Raw genomic sequence first — 19,749 nt, 5'->3', positions numbered from 1 at the left:
TCGACCCTGCCCTCGTAACAGCTGGCCGGGCCCCGAGTTCATGAAACTCTGGACAGGTTCGACAACAACTCCAGATTACTTCACTGTGTTTTTGGGGCACCATCGCTAACTCAAAAAGCTGCCATCACAATGACGCCAACGTCTGATGATTTGGCCGTTAGCTGATATGATACTACGAAATTGTTGATAGTATACTGATCACTTGTTAACGTGCTGCCTGTTAGTTTCAGTCCCAGGACATTCTGCCAACGTTTGTTCAACGATTTTCCTGTCTTTTCGCTGGATCGGCTGGCTGTCATTGTCAAAGATTAGTGCTCCGTTGCTGGTGGTATGCTAGAGTGGATCTCGCGGCCAGAGATTTTCTGCACCTGTCACACCAGCGCCTGAGGGCTTTTCCCCGATCACTACGGCTGATGCTCTTCCTTTGTTTCTTGCAGTGACCCGGCACTGGAGAATGAGGCCCCGGGACCTATTTACCCTGAGGCGTTCTACTGGTTAGTGGTGGCAATTCTACCACACAATCCCAGGGTGAGACAAATAATCGGTCGTATGTTTCGCAAACGTGGTATAAAGAGCGAGAAGATCAAAGAGTGCTTCAGATCAGTATAAGGGGAATGTTGAGAGTATACCACATACCGAGAACATGTGGGAAAGTCTGTAATGCAACGCCTGGAGGATCCATCAGAACCAGTTCACCGAAAATAAACAGTATTAAAGGTTGAGGCAAACGAGGAAACAAGCTACTGCAGAGCATACGCTCTCTGAAGCCGACCGCATGATAAAATTTACTGACACAGAGGTTCCCTCTGTGGAGAAGAGTAAAACGCCCACTTGTTCACGGAAGCAGAACAAATTCAAAAACATAACAACAGTTTCAAAGAGGTGTAAGAAAGTCTCTGGGCAAAGGAATCCCGGTTCCCTGTGCTAGCGAACTATCGTTGCAGGTAGCAGGGCGAGAAGCACAGTGGTAATGATCAGCGAAGAGCTCTCAGACGTTGTTGTACGTATTGCCACAGGCCGCGGGTTCGATGCTAGTCAGCCACCAGTAATAGAGGGTGAACCTCTGGCGATGGCAGGCGAATCGACAGGAAAAACTGTAAATGACAGTCAGCTGAAGATCCCGAGACAGGCGCCAACAGACTGTCTACAAGAATACACTGCAATTCACACTCAAGTGTCTGCAGATACAACAAAATACGGTGCAATTCGAAGCGGACGAGATTTATGACTGAATCCAGGACTTCCTAACAAATGAAACTCTAAACATCGTTCTTGACAGGAAGAAACTGACAAACGGGAAAGAAAGTACGTGGTAACACCGCGCTATTCTATGGGACCATTAAAAAAATATGATAAGTTCTATGGGACCAAACTGCTGAGGTCTTCGGTCCCTAAGCTTACACACTACGTAATATAACTTTAATTAACTTACGCTAATGACAACACACACACCCATGCCCAAGGGAGGACTCGAACGTCCGACGAGGGAAGCCACACTAACCGTGATCAGGCGCCTAAGACTGCGCAGCTAACCCGCCGGCTATGGGACCGTAATTCATTATATTGCATATAAATGATTATGTGAAAATATCAGAAACTCCATGAAACTGTTTGCAGACGATGATGTTGTCTATGAGCTACAAAGCCAGAACAGTGTGGACAACTGCAGATGACTGTAAACATTACTGTAAAGATGACTGCCAGATGATGCTGATGGAAAATAAATGTGGCATACTGATCATTTGGAGACAAAAGAGGTCTGTTACTGTCCGATTACACTACTGCATATAAGCCACTGAAAAAACCATAAAACAGCTAGGAACCATTTAAACTGGAATACTCACATAAAACTGATTGTATGAATTGCAGATGCAAGCTGCGATTGGTGGGAAGAATCCTCAGTAAGTGTGATGCGTCCACCAAACAAATGCCTCACGAGGCACTAGTTCGACAGATTCTTGAGTGCTTCTCACCATTGGTGGAGCCCTGCCAGGTTGGACTAACGGAGGAAGAAGATCCAACGAAGGACCGAGACTTACATGACAGGCCCGTTTAGTAGGCACAAGGGCTTTACGAAGTTGCTCAACAAACTCCTCTGGCTGATGCTAAATGAGAGGCGTCGGGCAGAGAAAGTTTTTATGCAACACAGAAACGTTTACTTTTGTAATTTCGAAATCCGCTAAGAATGAGGTAACCTGCTGACTCTTCCCACACAAGCACATCTCGCGTTGCGGGCCCAACGAGAAAATCGGATAAGTCAGGGCTCTGCGCACAGACCCTTATCGACAACTGTGCATAGCACGGACTATTTACGAATGCAACAGGGAAGGCGACAGACGATATGAGCAACAAAAGTACCCTCCGCAACACAATGTAAGACGTCATCTAAGTATGACGTAAATGTACACGTAACAGTATGTCCTTATTTGCGTACCATCAGCTTTGTGGGCCAACGTTTCCGACCTGGGGCGGTGCCGGCGGGATTCAGATTGGCTAACCTACTCAGACGATTCGTACTACATCGCTTCGCAGCAGCGATGAATTTTGGAAAACTTGATGCCACGAAAACATTCTTTTTAGAAACTCAGGCTACGCTGCAACACCGTCTCTCTCATTTGTTTAAAAAAATAAACGAAAAGAAAACTTGTACGGGGTGTGTGATGAAAAAAAAAATGGCTCTGAGCACTATGGGACTTAACATCTGTGGTCATCAGTCCCCTAGAACTTAGAACTACTTAAACCTAACTAACCTAAAGACATCACACACATCCATGCCCGAGGCAGGATTCGAACCTGCGACCGTAGCAGTCGCGCGGTTCCGGACTGCGCGCCTACAACCGCTAGACCACCGCGGCCGGCTGTGTGATGAAAATAATGACAATTCTTAGTCTGTTGTGGAACGGAAAACGGAGTAGCATGGCTTTGAGGATGTCACTCCTGTGTCGGCGTCGTCTTTTATTGAAATTCAAGATCGCATGCGTTGTTCAAGTGTTCCCACACCTGTCATCATGCCCGGGGAATGTCCCTGGGAACGATACAACCAACACCGTTGTACTTACTGAAGAAATTCATCACTGTGGATGTATATAAAACCTGCGGGTTCTATCGCTCTAGCAGAAGCTGTGGGTTCCACCATACAAGAAGATACTGCAGGCTTACCTGTATTTGCAGAAGTTGCACTTTCCAATGTACTAGCACAAACTCAAGGTCCCATTACACTAGCTGAAGTTTCAGCTGTAGTATAAAAATCTGAAGATTCCATTCTGCTAGCAAAAACAGCAGATTCAAAATGTTCCAATACACTAGCAGACACTGTGCTTTCCGTGGTAATATGGCTTTAACAAGGACGTTAATTAATGAGAGGACACAATCAACACGTCTTCATGTAAGGACTGGGTAACAAATTAAACATTGTTGGATTCTTCAAAACAACATCTTCACAAATTTATTACTACAATACTGCAAATAAATGTACTACAAATTTTGGTAAGTTCCTTTCTTTTGGCAAAAAACATTTACTAGCTCAAAGAATTTGTTTCTTTTTTTATTGAAACAGTGCTACATTAGGAAAGGTTAACCCACAGTGAAAATCCAAATTTTGCCTTAGGTTCCAAAAGTATTACAAGAAGTTACTTGAGTACTGTTTTTTAGATCTTTTGGGTAAAAGATCAGCTATAATTTCCGGCTTATCTTTTTAACATAAATAGTAGTATTCTTTTCTTATAACACTTTTTTGACGATTGAGTAAGCAGTAAACCAATTATCTATTGTCAGGTTTCTTCTAGACCTTTTACTGAGTTTACAAGACGCAAAACTAGATCATCTGCCTTATTAGTGATTTTCCACGGTTCTCGTATCTGTGCACGCGCACAGACTTCCAAATATTTTTCATCGTACGTTTTAGAACAAGCCTTGATGAAAACGTTGATCCTATAATTGGCAGGTTTAATTGGCATATACAACGTGAACCACCTGCACCTACCTCTGTATGGAACTTGCATTTCGTTTTCTGATAAAGCAAAATATGCGTTGAAGTTGGAGACAGGTATATTAAGAACGAATCTTATGGCAGCAAGATTGTCTTGCGCTTTTCTTTCTTTCCTCGTTTGGGGACAGCGAGTCAAAAATCTGAACCTTTTCAATGACATAGTTGCTCGAAAGATTTGTAATCCGCTCTCATTTGTACTGAAAAAGCCTTCGATATTCATTTTAACCCCATGCAATGTTACTTACAGCTAAGTATAGGTCAAAATATGCCTTCAATTCATCAAAATGTGTAGGCCTAGTCATATTTGGGCCACCTGAACATTTGTTTCGAACTGAATGACGATAGACATTAGTTGATGCAAGAACTAAATCAATCAGTAGATTGATTCTAACGGTAAATCTAGATCCATCACAGCTCGAATGCTTCCAGGAAAATGGATGATAACTATATTCTGACGTCTTTTTCGAACACTTTGTGGGAAACAACTTTTTCTCCAGCTAGTTGCTCCGTTCCTTCCTTTATAAAGTCGCATACGTGATGCATCTGAGTCAGTTATTGGAGATGAACCGGATGCAGCAACAGTATGTGCATCGATGCTGGGGAATATAACTGAACATCTTCCTCTTCACCACCAGTTATTACACTATTACTGTCACGCTCACTGTTTACTTCGAAGTCTGGGTGCGTGTCAGAATCGTCTGCTTCACACTCATCATCATATAAAATTTTGTAAATTTGACTGTATGAAAATTTTGTCTTGCCGTTTCAAACTGTAAACTATTGACAATGATAATTCGGTTTTGGGACATCACAAATAGTCCGCAAAGTAACTCAATGACCGACCTACACCAAATTAAAAATGAGACAGCACTGGCAGAAATCAGTAACGTTAGCCGTCGGGCTTGGTCTGGCACACCCGTGTGCTTTTTGGAAGCAAAGAACACCTCACTGAGGACGTGAACTCTTTCTCTCAGATATTAGAGGAAGCTAGAAGAGTGCTCGAGTCAAACCGGCAACTAACCGGAAATAAATTCAGTGAAAGTGGGTCTTACAGACCAAGCCCGACAGTTTTAGGATCAAATAAAGCAGGGATGAAACTGGCTCATGTCAGAAAACATCTGCTCAAGGCTAGAGCAGAAGCTGGGACGAGGAATTTAGCAGCATCCAAACCTAAACCGTATTCTCCAAGAAATTTCATATTAATCAGGCATGCCAGACAATGTAAGCCTCCATCCAGGGAGCAACGCAACTGCTACCGATTACTAACCGTGAACAAATGTTCGGCTAGAGAATCTGAGTTAAATAGGATAGCAAGTATCGAGCACTTGAGTACGTCCAAAGGATCACTCTCGCGATTATTAACTAAAACTTCACAAGAGTTACAAAGCACTAACGCTTCCACCCAACCGTTGTTATTGTTACCAGCGGGAGCTCCCTTCTTGATAAACAAAAGCTGAACAGTTAATATAAGAGAACACATACAGGTCACAAAATATTAAGAACTAATAAAACTAAAAGACTGATCTCCCTGCAGTATCTGCCTTTTTAGTTTCAGAGTGATCAGCTACAACAGGTCCAGTAGTTTGCCTACGAGGAACAGGGTTGATCATACGTGACAAAAGTTCAGAAATAGACATTATCAAAGCAGGGGTACAAAACGGGTGGCGGAGAACTGACCACGAAGCAGCCAGTAATCACACAAAAGCCACCGGCCGGAACGAGTGTCATAGAAGTGTCAAAGAACGCTCGCCATCAAAACAGGTAGCGGCAGATCCCAAACTCTGTCTTCGACTATGGCGAGCAAGCCGGGCAAATTCTCGCTCCGACTGCTTGTCAGACGGCCGCCACGCCACAGTGACTGCCCCAGAGGTGTGCACCAGCAGCACCAGTGCACGGGCCCCCTGCTGGAACGTGCGCACACCGGGCAAGCTGGCCACGCTGGCGCAGAAACGGGTGCGCTCTGCCCCGTGCACCGTGGTCCTCTAGGCTCTGCACGACTCCCACCTCGACCGTCACGGCGTTCTGGCTCTCCACGTTTCCAGAGGCAGCAGGCCAGGTAGAAAGCACTGACCTCGCACACGGCTCAGGTTGTACAGGAAGGCAGTGTGGTTGCAATGTACTAACACAAACTGTGGGTTCAGACATATTACCAGAAACTCCATCGCAAAGTATAATATCAGAAACTGCCGGTTCCAACAACCTAGTAGAGACTGTTGGTTCCATGCTGCTATCAGAAACTGTGGATTACACTGCCTTTGGAGAATGTGTTGCCAGCCGGTGTGGCCGAGCGGTTCTAGGCGCTTCAGTCTGGAACCGCGCGACCGCTACGGTCGCAGGTTCGAATCGTGCCTCGAGCATGGATGTTTTTGATGTCCTTAGGTTACTTAGGTAGTTCCAGGTTCTAGGGGACTGATAACCTTAGATGTTAAGTCGCATAGTGCTCAGAACCATTTAAAGAATATGTTGATTCAGTCGTACTAGTAGAAACTGCGGTTTGGAATGTACTGGCAAAAGCGGGAGGGTTCAACATACTAGTATAAACCGCTGCTTTCGTCATATTAGCAGAAACTGTGGGTTCCAGTGTACTGTACTGATGGAAACTGCAAGTTCCCTTACAACAGTAAATAACTAAAGGAAAATACACATCACAGTGTCACAGTACGCATTAGAACATTTAATAAATCGAGTCTCCCAGTCCATACTGTATACCAATTAGATTCCTTTCAGGGTACACTGATACAATACCTCCATACCTAACTATCATACAGAATCACCCCCTCGACGAAAGATCCGTACCCAAAGACTGGAAAGTTGAACAGGTCACACCAGTATTGAAGAAATGTAGCAGGAACAGTGCACTTCAGATTACAGCTCCTTACCATTAACGTCGAAATTCAGCAGGATTTTGGAACATATATTGTGTTCGAACATTGTGAGTTATCTCGAATAGAACGATTTATTTGGACTCAGTCAACACGGATTTGGAAAACATCGTTCTCGTCAAACACGACTAGCTATTTACTCATACGAAATGTTGAGTGCTATCGACAAAGGATTTCGGATTGATTGCATATTTCTAGATTTCCAGAAGGCTTTTGCCACCGTGCCTCACAAGCGGCTCGTAATCAAATTGCGTGGTTGTGGAATATCGTCTGAGTTATGCGACTTGATTCGTGATTTCCTGTCACAGATATCACAGTTCGTAGTAGCGGATGGAAAGTCATCGAATAAAACGGAAATGATTTCTAGCGTTCCCCAAAGTAGTGTTATAGGCCCTCTGCTGTCCCTCATCAATACAAACGATTTAGGAGACAATCTGAACAGCCATCTTATGTTGTTTACAGATGGTGCTATCGTTCATGGTTTATCGAAATCATCAAAAGATCAAAAGAAATTGCAAAACGATTTACAAAACAATTTTCTATGTTGCGGATGTTTCCAGCTGTCCCTAAATAATAAAAGTCTTACACCATCCACATGAGTGATAAAAAGGAATCTAAAGGATGTAAATTGAACTAAATGGCGAGGAATTACAGTTACGAACAACTTAAGCTGTGAAGGACACATATAAAGTGCTGTGGGGAAGGCAAACCAAAGACTGCGTTTTATTAGCAGAACACTTAGAAGATGCAACACCCCTACTGAAGAGACTGCCTGCGCTACGCTCGGCCATCCTCTTTTGGAGTACTGATGCGCTGTGTGGTATCCTTCCCAAATAGGATTAACGGAGTACATCGAGGAGGTTCAACGAAGAGCAGTACGTTTTGCTTTATCGAGAAAGGGGAGAGAGTATCACTGACATAATACAGGAACTGGGGTGTACAGCATTTAAATAAAGGCGTTTTTCGCTGCGACGGAATATTCTCATCAAATTTTAGTTAGTAACTTTCTCATCTGAATGGAGAAATGTTTTGTTAACGCCAGCCTATGCAGGCAGAAACAATCATCATCATAATAAAAGGAGAATCGGAACTCTCACGTAGAGATATATAGCACCCCGTCTTCCGGCCACCAGTGGTCTACCGGGACCATCCGACCGCCGTGTCATCCTCAGGGGAGGTTGCGGATAGGAGGGGCGTGGGGTCAGCACACCGCTCTCCCGGTCGTTATGATGGTATTTTTGACCGAAGCCGCTACTATTGGGTCGAGTAGCTCCTCAATTGGCATCACGAGGCTGAGTGCACCCCGAAAAATGGCAACAGCGCATGGCGGCTGCATGGTCACCCATCCAAGTGCCGGCCACGCCCAATAGAGCTTAACTTCTGTGATTTCACGGGAACCGGTGTATGCACTGCGGCAAGGCCGTTGGCTCGTTTTAAACAGCCTGCGTGGAATAATAGGGAATTATTGTGAAGGTGCTTCGATGAGTCATTTGCCAGGAACTTCAGTGCGATTTGCAGAGTAACCATGTAGGTGTAGATGTAGATGTAGAATTATTTGCCTCCTCTCTTTCGTAGAACGCCGTCACTCGTATCGGCGCTGTTTCAGCTACCGAGAGCGCATGAGGGAGCTGTCGGTGCTCTTCCGGGACCGCCCCCGGCCGCCTCTGGAGGAGGCAGTCTACTGGGTGGAGTATGTGCTGAGGCACCGGGGGGCGCCGCATCTGCGCCCCGCCTCCCTGGACCTGGCCTGGCACCAGCACCTGCTGCTCGACGTCGCCGCCCCCGCCCTGGCCACGCTGCTGCTCGCGCTGGCGGCCGCCTACGTCGGCCTGCGCTGCCTGCTGGGGGCTCTCTGGAGGGGCGGAGCAGCGAGGCGGCAGGAGGTCAAGAGTGACTGAGCGACATAGGGCAGCGCTGGTCCTCCGGCCCAGCTAAAGTCGCTCGTAAAACATCCAGAGGCGATGCCTATGTGCAATGATACTTACTGGTTGGGCGTGTTCTGGTCCAGAGTTAGAGTTGAAGCTACAGTTACTGAGTTATCACCTGAGATGTTTTCAACAGCAGTTCCCAAGAACAGTCATATTTTCGGAAAGTTGGCTACATTTCGCTAGGAAACACTCTGTAATACTGACTGACCAAGTTCCACTGACGAATAAATGAAACTTGATAATCCAGCCCGTTATATGTATTATGCCGGATTTTTCAATGCAGCATCATGCTTTACTCATTTCGTTTTTAATTTCTTTGCTCAGAAAATAAAATCATTACCACAAACGAAAAAAATTTTTTTTATATAATCCTTAATCTAATTCAGAATGATCTGTCTGTTTGCCTGCAAATGTTGTGTAAGCGTAACATGTATAAGTAAAGACTGAAACACACTTTCTGCCCCTGACTTCATTTCAGTTTTCTGCGAATTAAAAAAAAAATCTGTTCCATGCACTGCAGAAAGATTCCTATTCAAGAAATCTGAGTAATAAATTGAGAAACAGAAATGTCTGAAATTTTATGTGTTGAAACACACAATGAATCTTATATGAAATATGTAAAATATTTAACGTAGTTTCTAGTGAATGTATACGATACTGTAACGTCAAACTGAACATCCGTAACCAGTGCACCTTGGAATTTTTTTTTCCCTGTAATGTCAGGGTAAAGAGTGTATGAAAGAAAATTTTTGGAAAATTCACCGAAAAACTTGGGGATCTATATGGTATTTATCCACGAAACTCTCAACAAAAGACAGTTCTGCTGCCACATTTATTCAGAAAAAAAGTTTGACAGTTCTGCTACCTCATGTTTTCATAACAAAAACAAACTACGCATTGAATATTGATATTTTGCGAAGCCAAAAATATGATTGAAAACGATAATTCAGCATGTTAGCGTGGTGATCACATCTTTGGCGTGTTGTAAAGATTGAACTGATGTGAGTTCGTGGTAATTTCCTGTGTTGCGACCAAAACTATGCAGTGGAACGAGACTCGGTGTTAAAAGCTGATGAACAATGTGACTGATAAAACGATAATTGTAGATAAGTACAAAAGCGAGGATGTTCTGAGTCCAATAATACCACTGATTCCAACCGACTTGCCGTTTCAGTTTAAGTCTGTCCAGTTCCTGGTTCGTCTCATATTTGTAGTGATCATTAATAAATCTTCAGGCCAGTCGTTGGAAGAGTGTGAATTAAATCTTCAATTGAAGTGTTTTTTCCTGTGGATAGTAGTATGTCGCATGGTCGTGAGTCGGTAAATCACTGGCGCCATTCGTCTTCTCCCTGTGATGTTGGATGAATCCCTTCTCGACCAACTCACTGTCAGCAGTGGGGTAAACTATGTTCTGCGCCACTTTTGATATCAAATTTATCAGCAAATTAATTAAATTCCGACAGCTGATTGATTTATGATCTTAACCAATTGTTCTGCTTAGTGCTTTTCATGCAACCCATTTCACTTAACCTACAGTTCTGCTAAGTGTTTCTTGATCCCCTGAGGATTGACTGAAGACCGTCTTAGGATAATCAGTCCTTCTCCCTCCATCTCACCCCCTCCAATCCGTCACCCTCCACCTCGCTAGTACAGGCACACATTTGATATCAAATAATTGACTAATTAAATAAATTGATCAATTAACTAACCTATCCCCCTCTTGAAAATCCCACAGCCATCCCCCACTCCCCTCACTCACCCATATCTGGAAATTGGCAGGAAAATGAGTTAGTCTGTGCTGGAGAGGGAGGACCTCATTATACGATACTGAAGTCAGTGTCAATTACATAACAGAGGATATACTGTTTATTTAGAAAATTCGATTTTCAGTGGCTGGATCTTTTTATTTGGCTGGAAAAGCACACATCCTGCAACTACATTTCCTAATTACATAACTGAATCGGCAGTTGGAAGAAGGAAATAACTCCATAAACCTGTTTGTTGGGAAATTAAAAAAAAAAAAACTGTATGTCTTATGCATTTTTCATTGAACCGAAAATTATTTTTTACTGCACATACAGAACAACATTTACATCCGTTTGCAGTGTTCAGACGATTTCCAGGTATTGTACTTTGACTCGTAAAACAAAAAAAAGTTTGATGGATTTGTTTCCTTCTTCCAATTGATTGAAAATGTGACAAAAAATAAAAAAATAAATCAATAATGACTTTCAAATTTTATTCAAAATTGTAAAAACATAACACTGTAGGCTATTTGAAAAATGTATATAGTTGAAAAGTTTAAAAGGGCATCAATTATTTGACCCCAAGAATGCGCAGAAGGTCTTAGAGAAAAAAACTTGGACACAAAAAATCACTCATCATCATGATAAGCTGGATCTGAGGTGGTAGACCAGGTAATTAAGTCCTCGTAGAAGTCTTTCTTTTCTGTAGGTATGTAGGTGATTATCTTCTCTACGTCTTGATTTTTTTTCATTTATGGGTATTTTTCCTGTGTATGCAGTCTCTGTAGGAAACGTTATTTCATCCAATAACTTTGGTTTTTGAAGGACAAATCTCGTCTGAACGAAGCTATCAATGAATTCTGAGCCTATTACAGAACCCTTCAAGTCTTGAAGAACTTTGGCCACCAATCCTTATACATCGTGATTTGTTCTGTAGTCTTTCTCACAGAATGTCTAGATTCTCTCGCTGTTTTTATCAACTCACAGTACTCGTCCGGAGTGTATATTCTGTCCGTTTCCTACTCTTACGCTAGGCGATACCAAAGATCCTATCACACTGCAGGAACGAATGTCCACGAATAGGAAATATTGGTGAATTGTAGCAAAACGGCTAAGTGATACCAAGGCAAGTAGAAACCTGACGACAGTATTATTTCGGTTTTGTCCACTGCAAGCGTTGCTAAAAATGTGAAGTTCTTTAACAGTTGGACTCGTCCTGAATCTTCAACCAAAGTAGGCTACATACCTCATAGGAGCCTCTTTTAGCCACACCTTCTGGATATGTGTAGAAATTTGCTGATCCTGTTTTCACGTCAAGGATACAGAAAACGTACAACCAAAGCTTTCTTAGGTAGAACATCTCTTGCACAGGAATATTCGGCAGCGGAAGATTTTGCATGTAGTCAAAGACGAGGCACCCTACTTACTTTTCATTGCACAGTTGCAACACTTCTTTTTGTTTGGAGTAAAATTTATTGGCTCGACGTAAATGGACTATCTTTTCAGTGACTGCGACACGTTTTTGCGGTGTCGGTGCGAACTGGTGATTTGATCTTCATTTCCAATTCCTCACATGTGCTACAGACGTCGATTTGGAGCCTCCCTAATCTATATCCATGGTTCTCATTATAATATTTCCGATAAAAATCGTATTTGACGCTAAATGCGAAATGTGGATATTTCTCGCAGTGCAGGTGGTGCAGAGTTTTTATATCCCGCTCAGCACCTAGATATTTAATTTCCTTACTGCAGTAATAAGAATGATGTATTGGGAACTCATTTATATGATCATCAATAGCACCTAGCATTTGTGGAGGTAACACATTAGCCCGGTTCATATGTCTACCGCGCATATCAACTGCAGATTTTCCAGAAGCAATTAAAGTAATCAAACGGAAAAGCGCTTTACTTTTGATGGCATATAGAACGGAAAATGCACTTCTACAAACTTGAATTCTTTTGTTGGCATTGTTCAGAACAAATAAATAGAGAACGTTGTTTAGTTTCTTAGGATTTTCGTTCTTTGAACGGCAGCGTTTTGCATCACGTCGTATTATCAGACCCATTCGGAATGTATCTTGTTCATTTTTGTTTTGTCTATCATATACATTATATAGAAAATATTTTTTCTGTTCAGAAGGGAAGTTGTCTGTGCATTTCAACTTGCCCCAACACGAAATGTTGGTTTTTGATTTTGCAGGAATAGTGTTACCTGTGGAGGTACTCACATATTTTTGACCAAGAAGACGCTGTCTCTTCTGTATTTCTCGTTTATAGCAGTGAACATTGCGAAATCTTTTTTTCCGCTTGTTTCAGAATCACTCTCGGAAATCGATGACATCATATAAGTATGTTGTAGTACGAAGAAATTAGTGATTAGTAAAAGCTAACCCGAACACGTAATCACATTAACCAACTGTTTGCAAGCTAAATACACTCCTAGAAATTGAAAAAGAACACCATGAATTCATTGTCCCAGGAAGGGATCACACTGACAGAACCACAGGCACATAGACACAGGCAACAGAGCATGCACAATGTCGGCACTAGTACAGTGTATATCCACCTTTCGCAGCAATGCAGGCTGCTATTCTCCCATGGAGACGATCGTAGAGATGCTGGATGTAGTCCTGTGGAACGGCTTGCCATGCCATTTCCACCTGGCGCCTCATTTGGACCAGCGTTCGTGCTGGACGTGCAGACCGCGTGAGACGACGCTTCATCCAGTCCCAAACATGCTCAATGGGGGACAGATCCGGAGATCTTGCTGGCCAGGGTAGTTGACTTATACCTTCTAGAGCACGTTGGGTGGCACGGGATACATGCGGACGTGCATTGTCCTGTTGGAACAGCAAGTTCCCTTGCCGGTCTAGGAATGGTAGAACGATGGGTTCGATGACGGTTTGGATGTACCGTGCACTATTCAGTGTCCCCTCGACGATCACCAGTGGTGTACGGCCAGTGTAGGAGATCGCTCCCCACACCATGATGCCGGGTGTTGGCCCTGTGTGCCTCGGTCGTATGCAGTCCTGATTGTGGCGCTCACCTGCACAGCGCCAAACACGCATACGACCATCATTGGCACCAAGGCAGAAGCGACTCTCATCGCTGAAGACGACACGTCTCCATTCGTCCCTCCATTCACGCCTGTCGCGACACCACTGGAGGCGGGCTGCACGATGTTGGGGCGTGAGCGGAAGACGGCCTAACGGTGTGCGGGACCGTAGCCCAGCTTCATGGAGACGGTTGCGAATGGTCCTCGCCGATACCTCAGGAGCAACAGTGTCCCTAATTTGCTGGGAAGTGGCGGTGCGGTCCCCTACGGCACTGCGTAGGATCCTACGGTCTTGGCGTGCATCCGTGCGTCACTGCGGTCCGGTCCCAGGTCGACGGGCACGTGCACCTTCCGCCGACCACTGGCGACAACATCGATGTACCGTGGAGACCTCACGCCCCACGTGTTGAGCAATTCGGCGGTACGTCCACCCGGCCTCCCGCATGCCCACTATACGCCCTCGCTCAAAGTCCGTCAACTGCACATACGGTTCACGTCCACGCTGTCGCGTCATGCTACCAGTGTTAAAGACTGCGATGGAGCTCCGTATGCCACGGCAAACTGGCTGACACTGACGGCGGCGGTGCACAAATGCTGCGCAGCTAGCGCCATTCGACGGCCAACACCGCGGTTCCTGGTGTGTCCGCTGTGCCGTGCGTGTGATCATTGCTTGTACAGCCCTCTCGCAGTGTCCGGAGTAAGTATGGTGGGTCTGACACACCGGTGTCAATGTGTTCTTTTTTCCATTTCCAGGAGTGTAGTTAAAAAGATATACAGCATATGGAGCAAAAACGAACTTGTTCCGTGCCCTGTTCCCATCTCTTGGCCATGCATGGCAGTAGTTGGAAGACAGAAATAAATTTGTTATGTGGCACCTCGTGGATGGAAGCGATGGCTAGGATATCATGGATATGACTTGGGAGTTGGAGTGCTAATCAGGCGTTTGTGAAGTGCTTCCAAACAGCTTGCTTAGTGATAGGGTAGATGTCTCTATTTTCATAGAGACCCAAAGCATTGATTCCTCATATTGCTGGTCAATATTGCTTTCAGGAATGTGATTGCAGTTTTGTTGTCCTAGGTGGTAGTCGTCCTGACTCCCAAATCTTTGGACACTACCTCGTTCATTTTGATGGCTTAGAGTGCATAGTCACATTTGTATCAAGTGGGTATTCTTCCGGACTTAAACCTATAGAGCACATATAGTAACACTGTGTATACATTTGCTTGACATACATTGTGTGTGGAAGAGATTGTGTTCTATTCATGGGGTTAGAGGAGCGTAGCGTATAATTTCACGTGACAAGTACTGCTGCTATTTGTTTGTCTATTCCCTCTTAAGTTGAGCGTCGTTTCATGCATTTTCTGTTGATGACGATCGTTTTATAGGACTGATGCGAGCATAGCACAATTTCTGACTCTTAATCGGATGTGAACAGTAGGTGCTGTATGCCTGTGGAAACAATATATGACATGCATCATGAATAATCTATATTTTCTCTTTTTCTTTTTTCCTTTTTTATGTCCTTTGGTGCTGTAGGTAGTAGTTTTATGATCTTAAATTTTCTCACCGTAGTGAGTGTGATAGAAAACTTGCGGGGTGAATGTATGTTATGTAGTACATATGTATTTCCTGCATTGGAGTATTAACAGTGTTTCATTCCACGTGAGTAATATACAAGAAACCGCACTGCTTTAACTGCTGAACTGTGCAGCCTTACTGGTGAATGTTTACGTTCTACAATCATTTCTCTCCTCTCAGTACCTCTTTGGTACGGAATTCAAACACTACAACAATTCTACAGAATTTATAGCACAAGAGATTTACTTAAAACGTTCCAAACACCTTCCTGTTGGAACTCCACAAAGCATAAATCATGTGTTCCTTCTTCTTCTTAATCGTCTTTCAAATGAGTAGGCTCGTATCTGCTATACACAAATAAGGAGTACTAAACTACTCAGCATGGAAGCATACAGAGATATCATGCGTAATTGAACAGGTGATGTGAGTAAATTTGGTACTGGTACAAGTACCCTCCACTGCACATCGTAAGAACGATTGCGAAGTAAGCATATAGATGAAGACGTAAATTTAGTGTATCTATTGAGATATCACTCCATCCATGTATAGGCACACAAAAGATACAGAAGAATGTTGTCTCTTACTTATCGAAAAAACAAAATATGGAAAGTTAGATGTAGGTGAAGAAAGACCATGCTGCAGCAGGCTTGCGTCGTCGGCGGCCGCATGTGGTCCCCCACATACGGCGAACTGGCATCCGAACACTGTACACGACTAGGACGACGGAATGACACTCACTCACGCTCTCTAGCGATGTCGCGACCGATAGTATCTCGGTCACGCAGAACTTTGCTACCAGCGGTTCACTATACCACAAAGAGGACAACGAGCGCAAATTACTCGCAGTACAGTGGATGCAGCGTTCTGCTGTGCCACCAGTTATGGCGATGCAGGACGCCACAGTACTGCCAGGGAAGGCTCAGTCACTCAAGCAGTCACTGGTCTGGTGCATGTAGCCATCAGCGAAAGTCGAGAACGACTTTTTGTCTCCCTCCACCTCTGCCACATGGGACCCAAAGAAGAGATGATGTGATGCCTATGGTGAGAAAAGACCGTGTTTACCACCATCGACAGGTTACGCAACCTTCGGAGTTTCTGTCATTGACTCTTGTACTGCAAGTGTCGTCACAAGTTGTTTCAGTCTTGGCACCTGGTGAGCCTGATGTTCTGCCCCTGTCTGCCATGCTGGCTCATGCAGCGGAGCAGTTTACTTTTCCTTGTCCAGGGCGGGCAGATTTAAGTCTTGTGTTGCTGAGGCGATCCTACCTGACGGCTGGCGTACACAGCACGTCGAGCCGGATCGCGCAAGAAATCATGATGTAAGTGTTCTGCAGGGAGTGGAACTAGTCCCCCTCACTCGTATCGCTTGTGGTCTCAGCAGTCGCTTAGTGGCCTTTTATAATGTAGCGCCTGAGGATTTGACGGGCACTATTCTATTCTATCGTGAAGGTATTCCTGTCATAGACATTGAAGTTCCCGATTCTGGTCGCGGGGTCAGTTGTCGTACAAGGTGTGTAAATAAAGTTTCAATATTGATTGTTTCCTCAGTAGCGCTGCTTGCGCAGACCTGTCTCAGCACCTGCGCAAGGTGGTAGGGGGTGATGGCTAAGCAAGCAAAGCATCGGAATTCGCTGACGAAACGTTGGTGTGAAAACATCGCGAGTGCAAGGAGTGTTTGTTTCGAAACGTCGTCGAGGAATCGGAGCTACCAAAACGCAGAGGCTCTTGGAGCAGCGGTGTTCGATCAAATTCTGTGTAAAACACAATAACACTGGTACGGAAACATTCCAAATGATTCAAGAGGCCTATAAAGAATACATGACACGGTTTTCATGTGACGCAAGAGGTTCAAAGGTGGCCGCGAAGACGTGGTGGATGATGAACGCTTTGGAAGACCTTCAACGAGCAGAACGGCGAAAATCTGGCCGAAGTGCGTCAAGTTTTAAACAGTGACTGACGTCTCAGCATCAGAGTGATTGCAGATGAGGTGGGTTTGAATCATCAAACTGTGTTTCAGCTAGTGACAGAAGATCTAATAGTGAGAAAAATGTGCGCTCTCGGATGAACAGAAGGGATGCCGCCTGGCTGTTTCGCTTGAAATGCTTGATCGTTTACAAACTGAATTTGATTTTTGGACAAAGTGGTCACTTTTGATGAGACCTGGGACTTCGAATACGATCCATAATCGAAGAGGCAAAGTTTGGAATGGCACACCTCAGCATTACCAAAGTCGAGGAATGCCGCATGCGCAAGTCACGTGAGAAAAGGATGCTTATTGTTTTCTTTGACTCAAAAGTACTGATCCGTGAAGAGTTTGTGCCTGCCAGACAGACCGTCAATGGTCAGTATTATACTCGAGTTTGAGGGATCGAGTCCATCGAGACTGCCCGAAGAAGAAAGACGACTGGGTGCTCCATCATGACAGTGCGACCGTTCGCACCTGCTTCCCCGCCACTGAAGTTTTGACACGGTTCAAGGAGGTAACGCTGCCGCAGCTACCCTGTAGCCGCGACCTCGCCCCCGGTGATTTATTTTTGTTACGCCGGATGATGAGGGGCCTGAAAGGGAAGTGGTTTGACAGCATCGCAGCGATCCATAAGGCTTCGACAAGAGTTTTGAACAGCATTGTGGTTAAGCATTTTCAGGGATCTTACCAGCAATGGAAATCTTGTTGGCAGCGGTGTGTGGATTCTCGAAGCACCTATTTTGAAGAATTTTAGTCCGATGTATCAAAGTATTCAATAAACATTGCGTTCTGAGACTAGTGTTGAAACTTTATCTACACACCCTATATTTTACACAGTACCCTGGTTGTGGTTTATGTTCCGTCTGCCACAGGTTAAACGGTGGCGTGCTCGAAATTTTACAGAGAGGAGTTCCCTTACCTTTTCCATAACAACCGTCGGGTACTGCTCCATTTCATAGTGACGCCACTCCCGTCATTGACGCTGAAGTTCTCGATTCTGGCCGTTGGAATGGTTATCGTCTTTTTGACACTACCGTAGTTGTGCTTTATGCACCGTCTGGCATGACTCAAACGGTGGTGTGCTCGAAATTTAGAGAGAGGATCTCACTTATCTTCCCTGTAAGAGCATCACTTTTGTCACCGCGACATTTAGTGGCAGATTTGATACAGCAACAAGGAATAGCTCAGTAAGCGGTACAGTTGAAGGGGAATGGACATGTCTAAAAAGGGCAGTCATAGAAGTTGGAAAAAAAATACAGAGGTACAAAGAAGGTGGCTGTGAAGAAACAAATGTTCAGAGAAATCCAGGAATACAGAAATACAAGTTGTTGAGGGATGAAATAAATAGGAAGTGCAAGGAAGCTTAGGCTAAATGGCTGCATGAAAAATGTGAAGAAACCGAAGGAGAATTGATAGTCGGAGGGACTGACTCGGCATGCATGAACGTTAAAGCAACCTTAAAAGCAATTGGAACGCAATGGGATTTCCACTGTTAAATGCAGATCAGAGAGCGGATAGGTGGAAAGAGTACATTGAAGGCCTCTATAAGGGGGGAAGATTTGCCTGATGTGATAGAAAAAGAAACAGTGGTCGATTTAGAAGAGATTAGGGATCCATTATTAGAAACAAAATTTAAAAGATGTTGCTGAAGGGATAGATAACATTGTATCAGAATTTTTAAAATCACTGGGAGAAGTGGCAACAAAACGACTGTTCAATTTGGTGTGTCGAATGTATGCGTCTGCCGATATACCATCTGACTTTCGGAAAATATCATCGACACAATTCCGAAGACTCCAAGAGCTGACACGTGCGAGAATTAATGTATAATCAACTTAACAGCTCGTTCAAGCACGTTGCTGACTAGAATAATATACAGAAGGACGGGAAAGGAAATTGAGGATATGCTAGATGACGATCAGATTGGCTTTACAAAAGGTGAAGGCATCACAGAGGTAATTTTGACGATGCAGTTGATAATGAAAGCAAGACTAAAGAAAAGCCAAGAGACATTCATAGAATTTGTCGACCTGGAGAAAGCGTTCGACAGTGTAAAATGGTGCAAGATGTTCGAAATTCTGAGGAAAATAGGGGTAACGTATAGGGAGAGATGGGTAATATATGATATGTACAAGAGCCAAGATGGAATAATGAGAATGGACGGCCAAGAACGGAGTACTCGGATTAAAAAGGGAGTAAGAAAGGAATGAAGTCTTTCCCTCTACTGTTCAATCTGTACATCGAAGAAACAATGATAGAAACAAATGAACGGTTAAGGAGGGGAATTAAAATTAAAGGTAAAAGGATAGCAATGATACGACTGGCTGATGACATTGCTATCCTGAGCGAAAGTGAAGAAGAATTACATGATACGCTGAATGGAATGAACAATCTAATGAGTACAGAATACGGACTGAGAGTAAATCGACGAAAGACGGAAAGTAATGAGAGGTAGCAGAAACGAGAACAGCGAGAAACAACTTCAGGATTTATGGTCACGAAGCAGATGAAGTTAAGGAATTCTGTTACCTAGGCAGTAAAATAACCAATGACAGACGGAGGAAGGAGGACATCAAAAGCAGAGTATGCATGGCAAAAAAGGCATT

General features: G+C 44.1%; 1 protein-coding gene across 1 annotated transcript in view; it reads left to right on the top strand.

The window, feature by feature from the left end:
• LOC124798671 (UDP-glucosyltransferase 2-like) overlaps nt 1–9,123 on the top strand; it is a 121,515-nt gene extending 112,392 nt beyond the window's left edge. Inside the window, exon 7 of the mRNA XM_047262171.1 lies at nt 8,477–9,123. Coding sequence (XP_047118127.1) covers nt 8,477–8,768 — 292 coding nt within the window. The 3' untranslated portion in view covers nt 8,769–9,123. The remainder of the gene's footprint in view (nt 1–8,476) is intronic.
• Nucleotides 9,124–19,749: the final 10,626 nt, after the last annotated feature.

The sequence above is a fragment of the Schistocerca piceifrons genome, chromosome 5, assembly GCF_021461385.2.
Source record: "Schistocerca piceifrons isolate TAMUIC-IGC-003096 chromosome 5, iqSchPice1.1, whole genome shotgun sequence".
NCBI classification, from domain to species: Eukaryota; Metazoa; Arthropoda; class Insecta; order Orthoptera; family Acrididae; genus Schistocerca; species Schistocerca piceifrons.
This window is presented reverse-complemented; position numbering and strand designations above follow the sequence as displayed.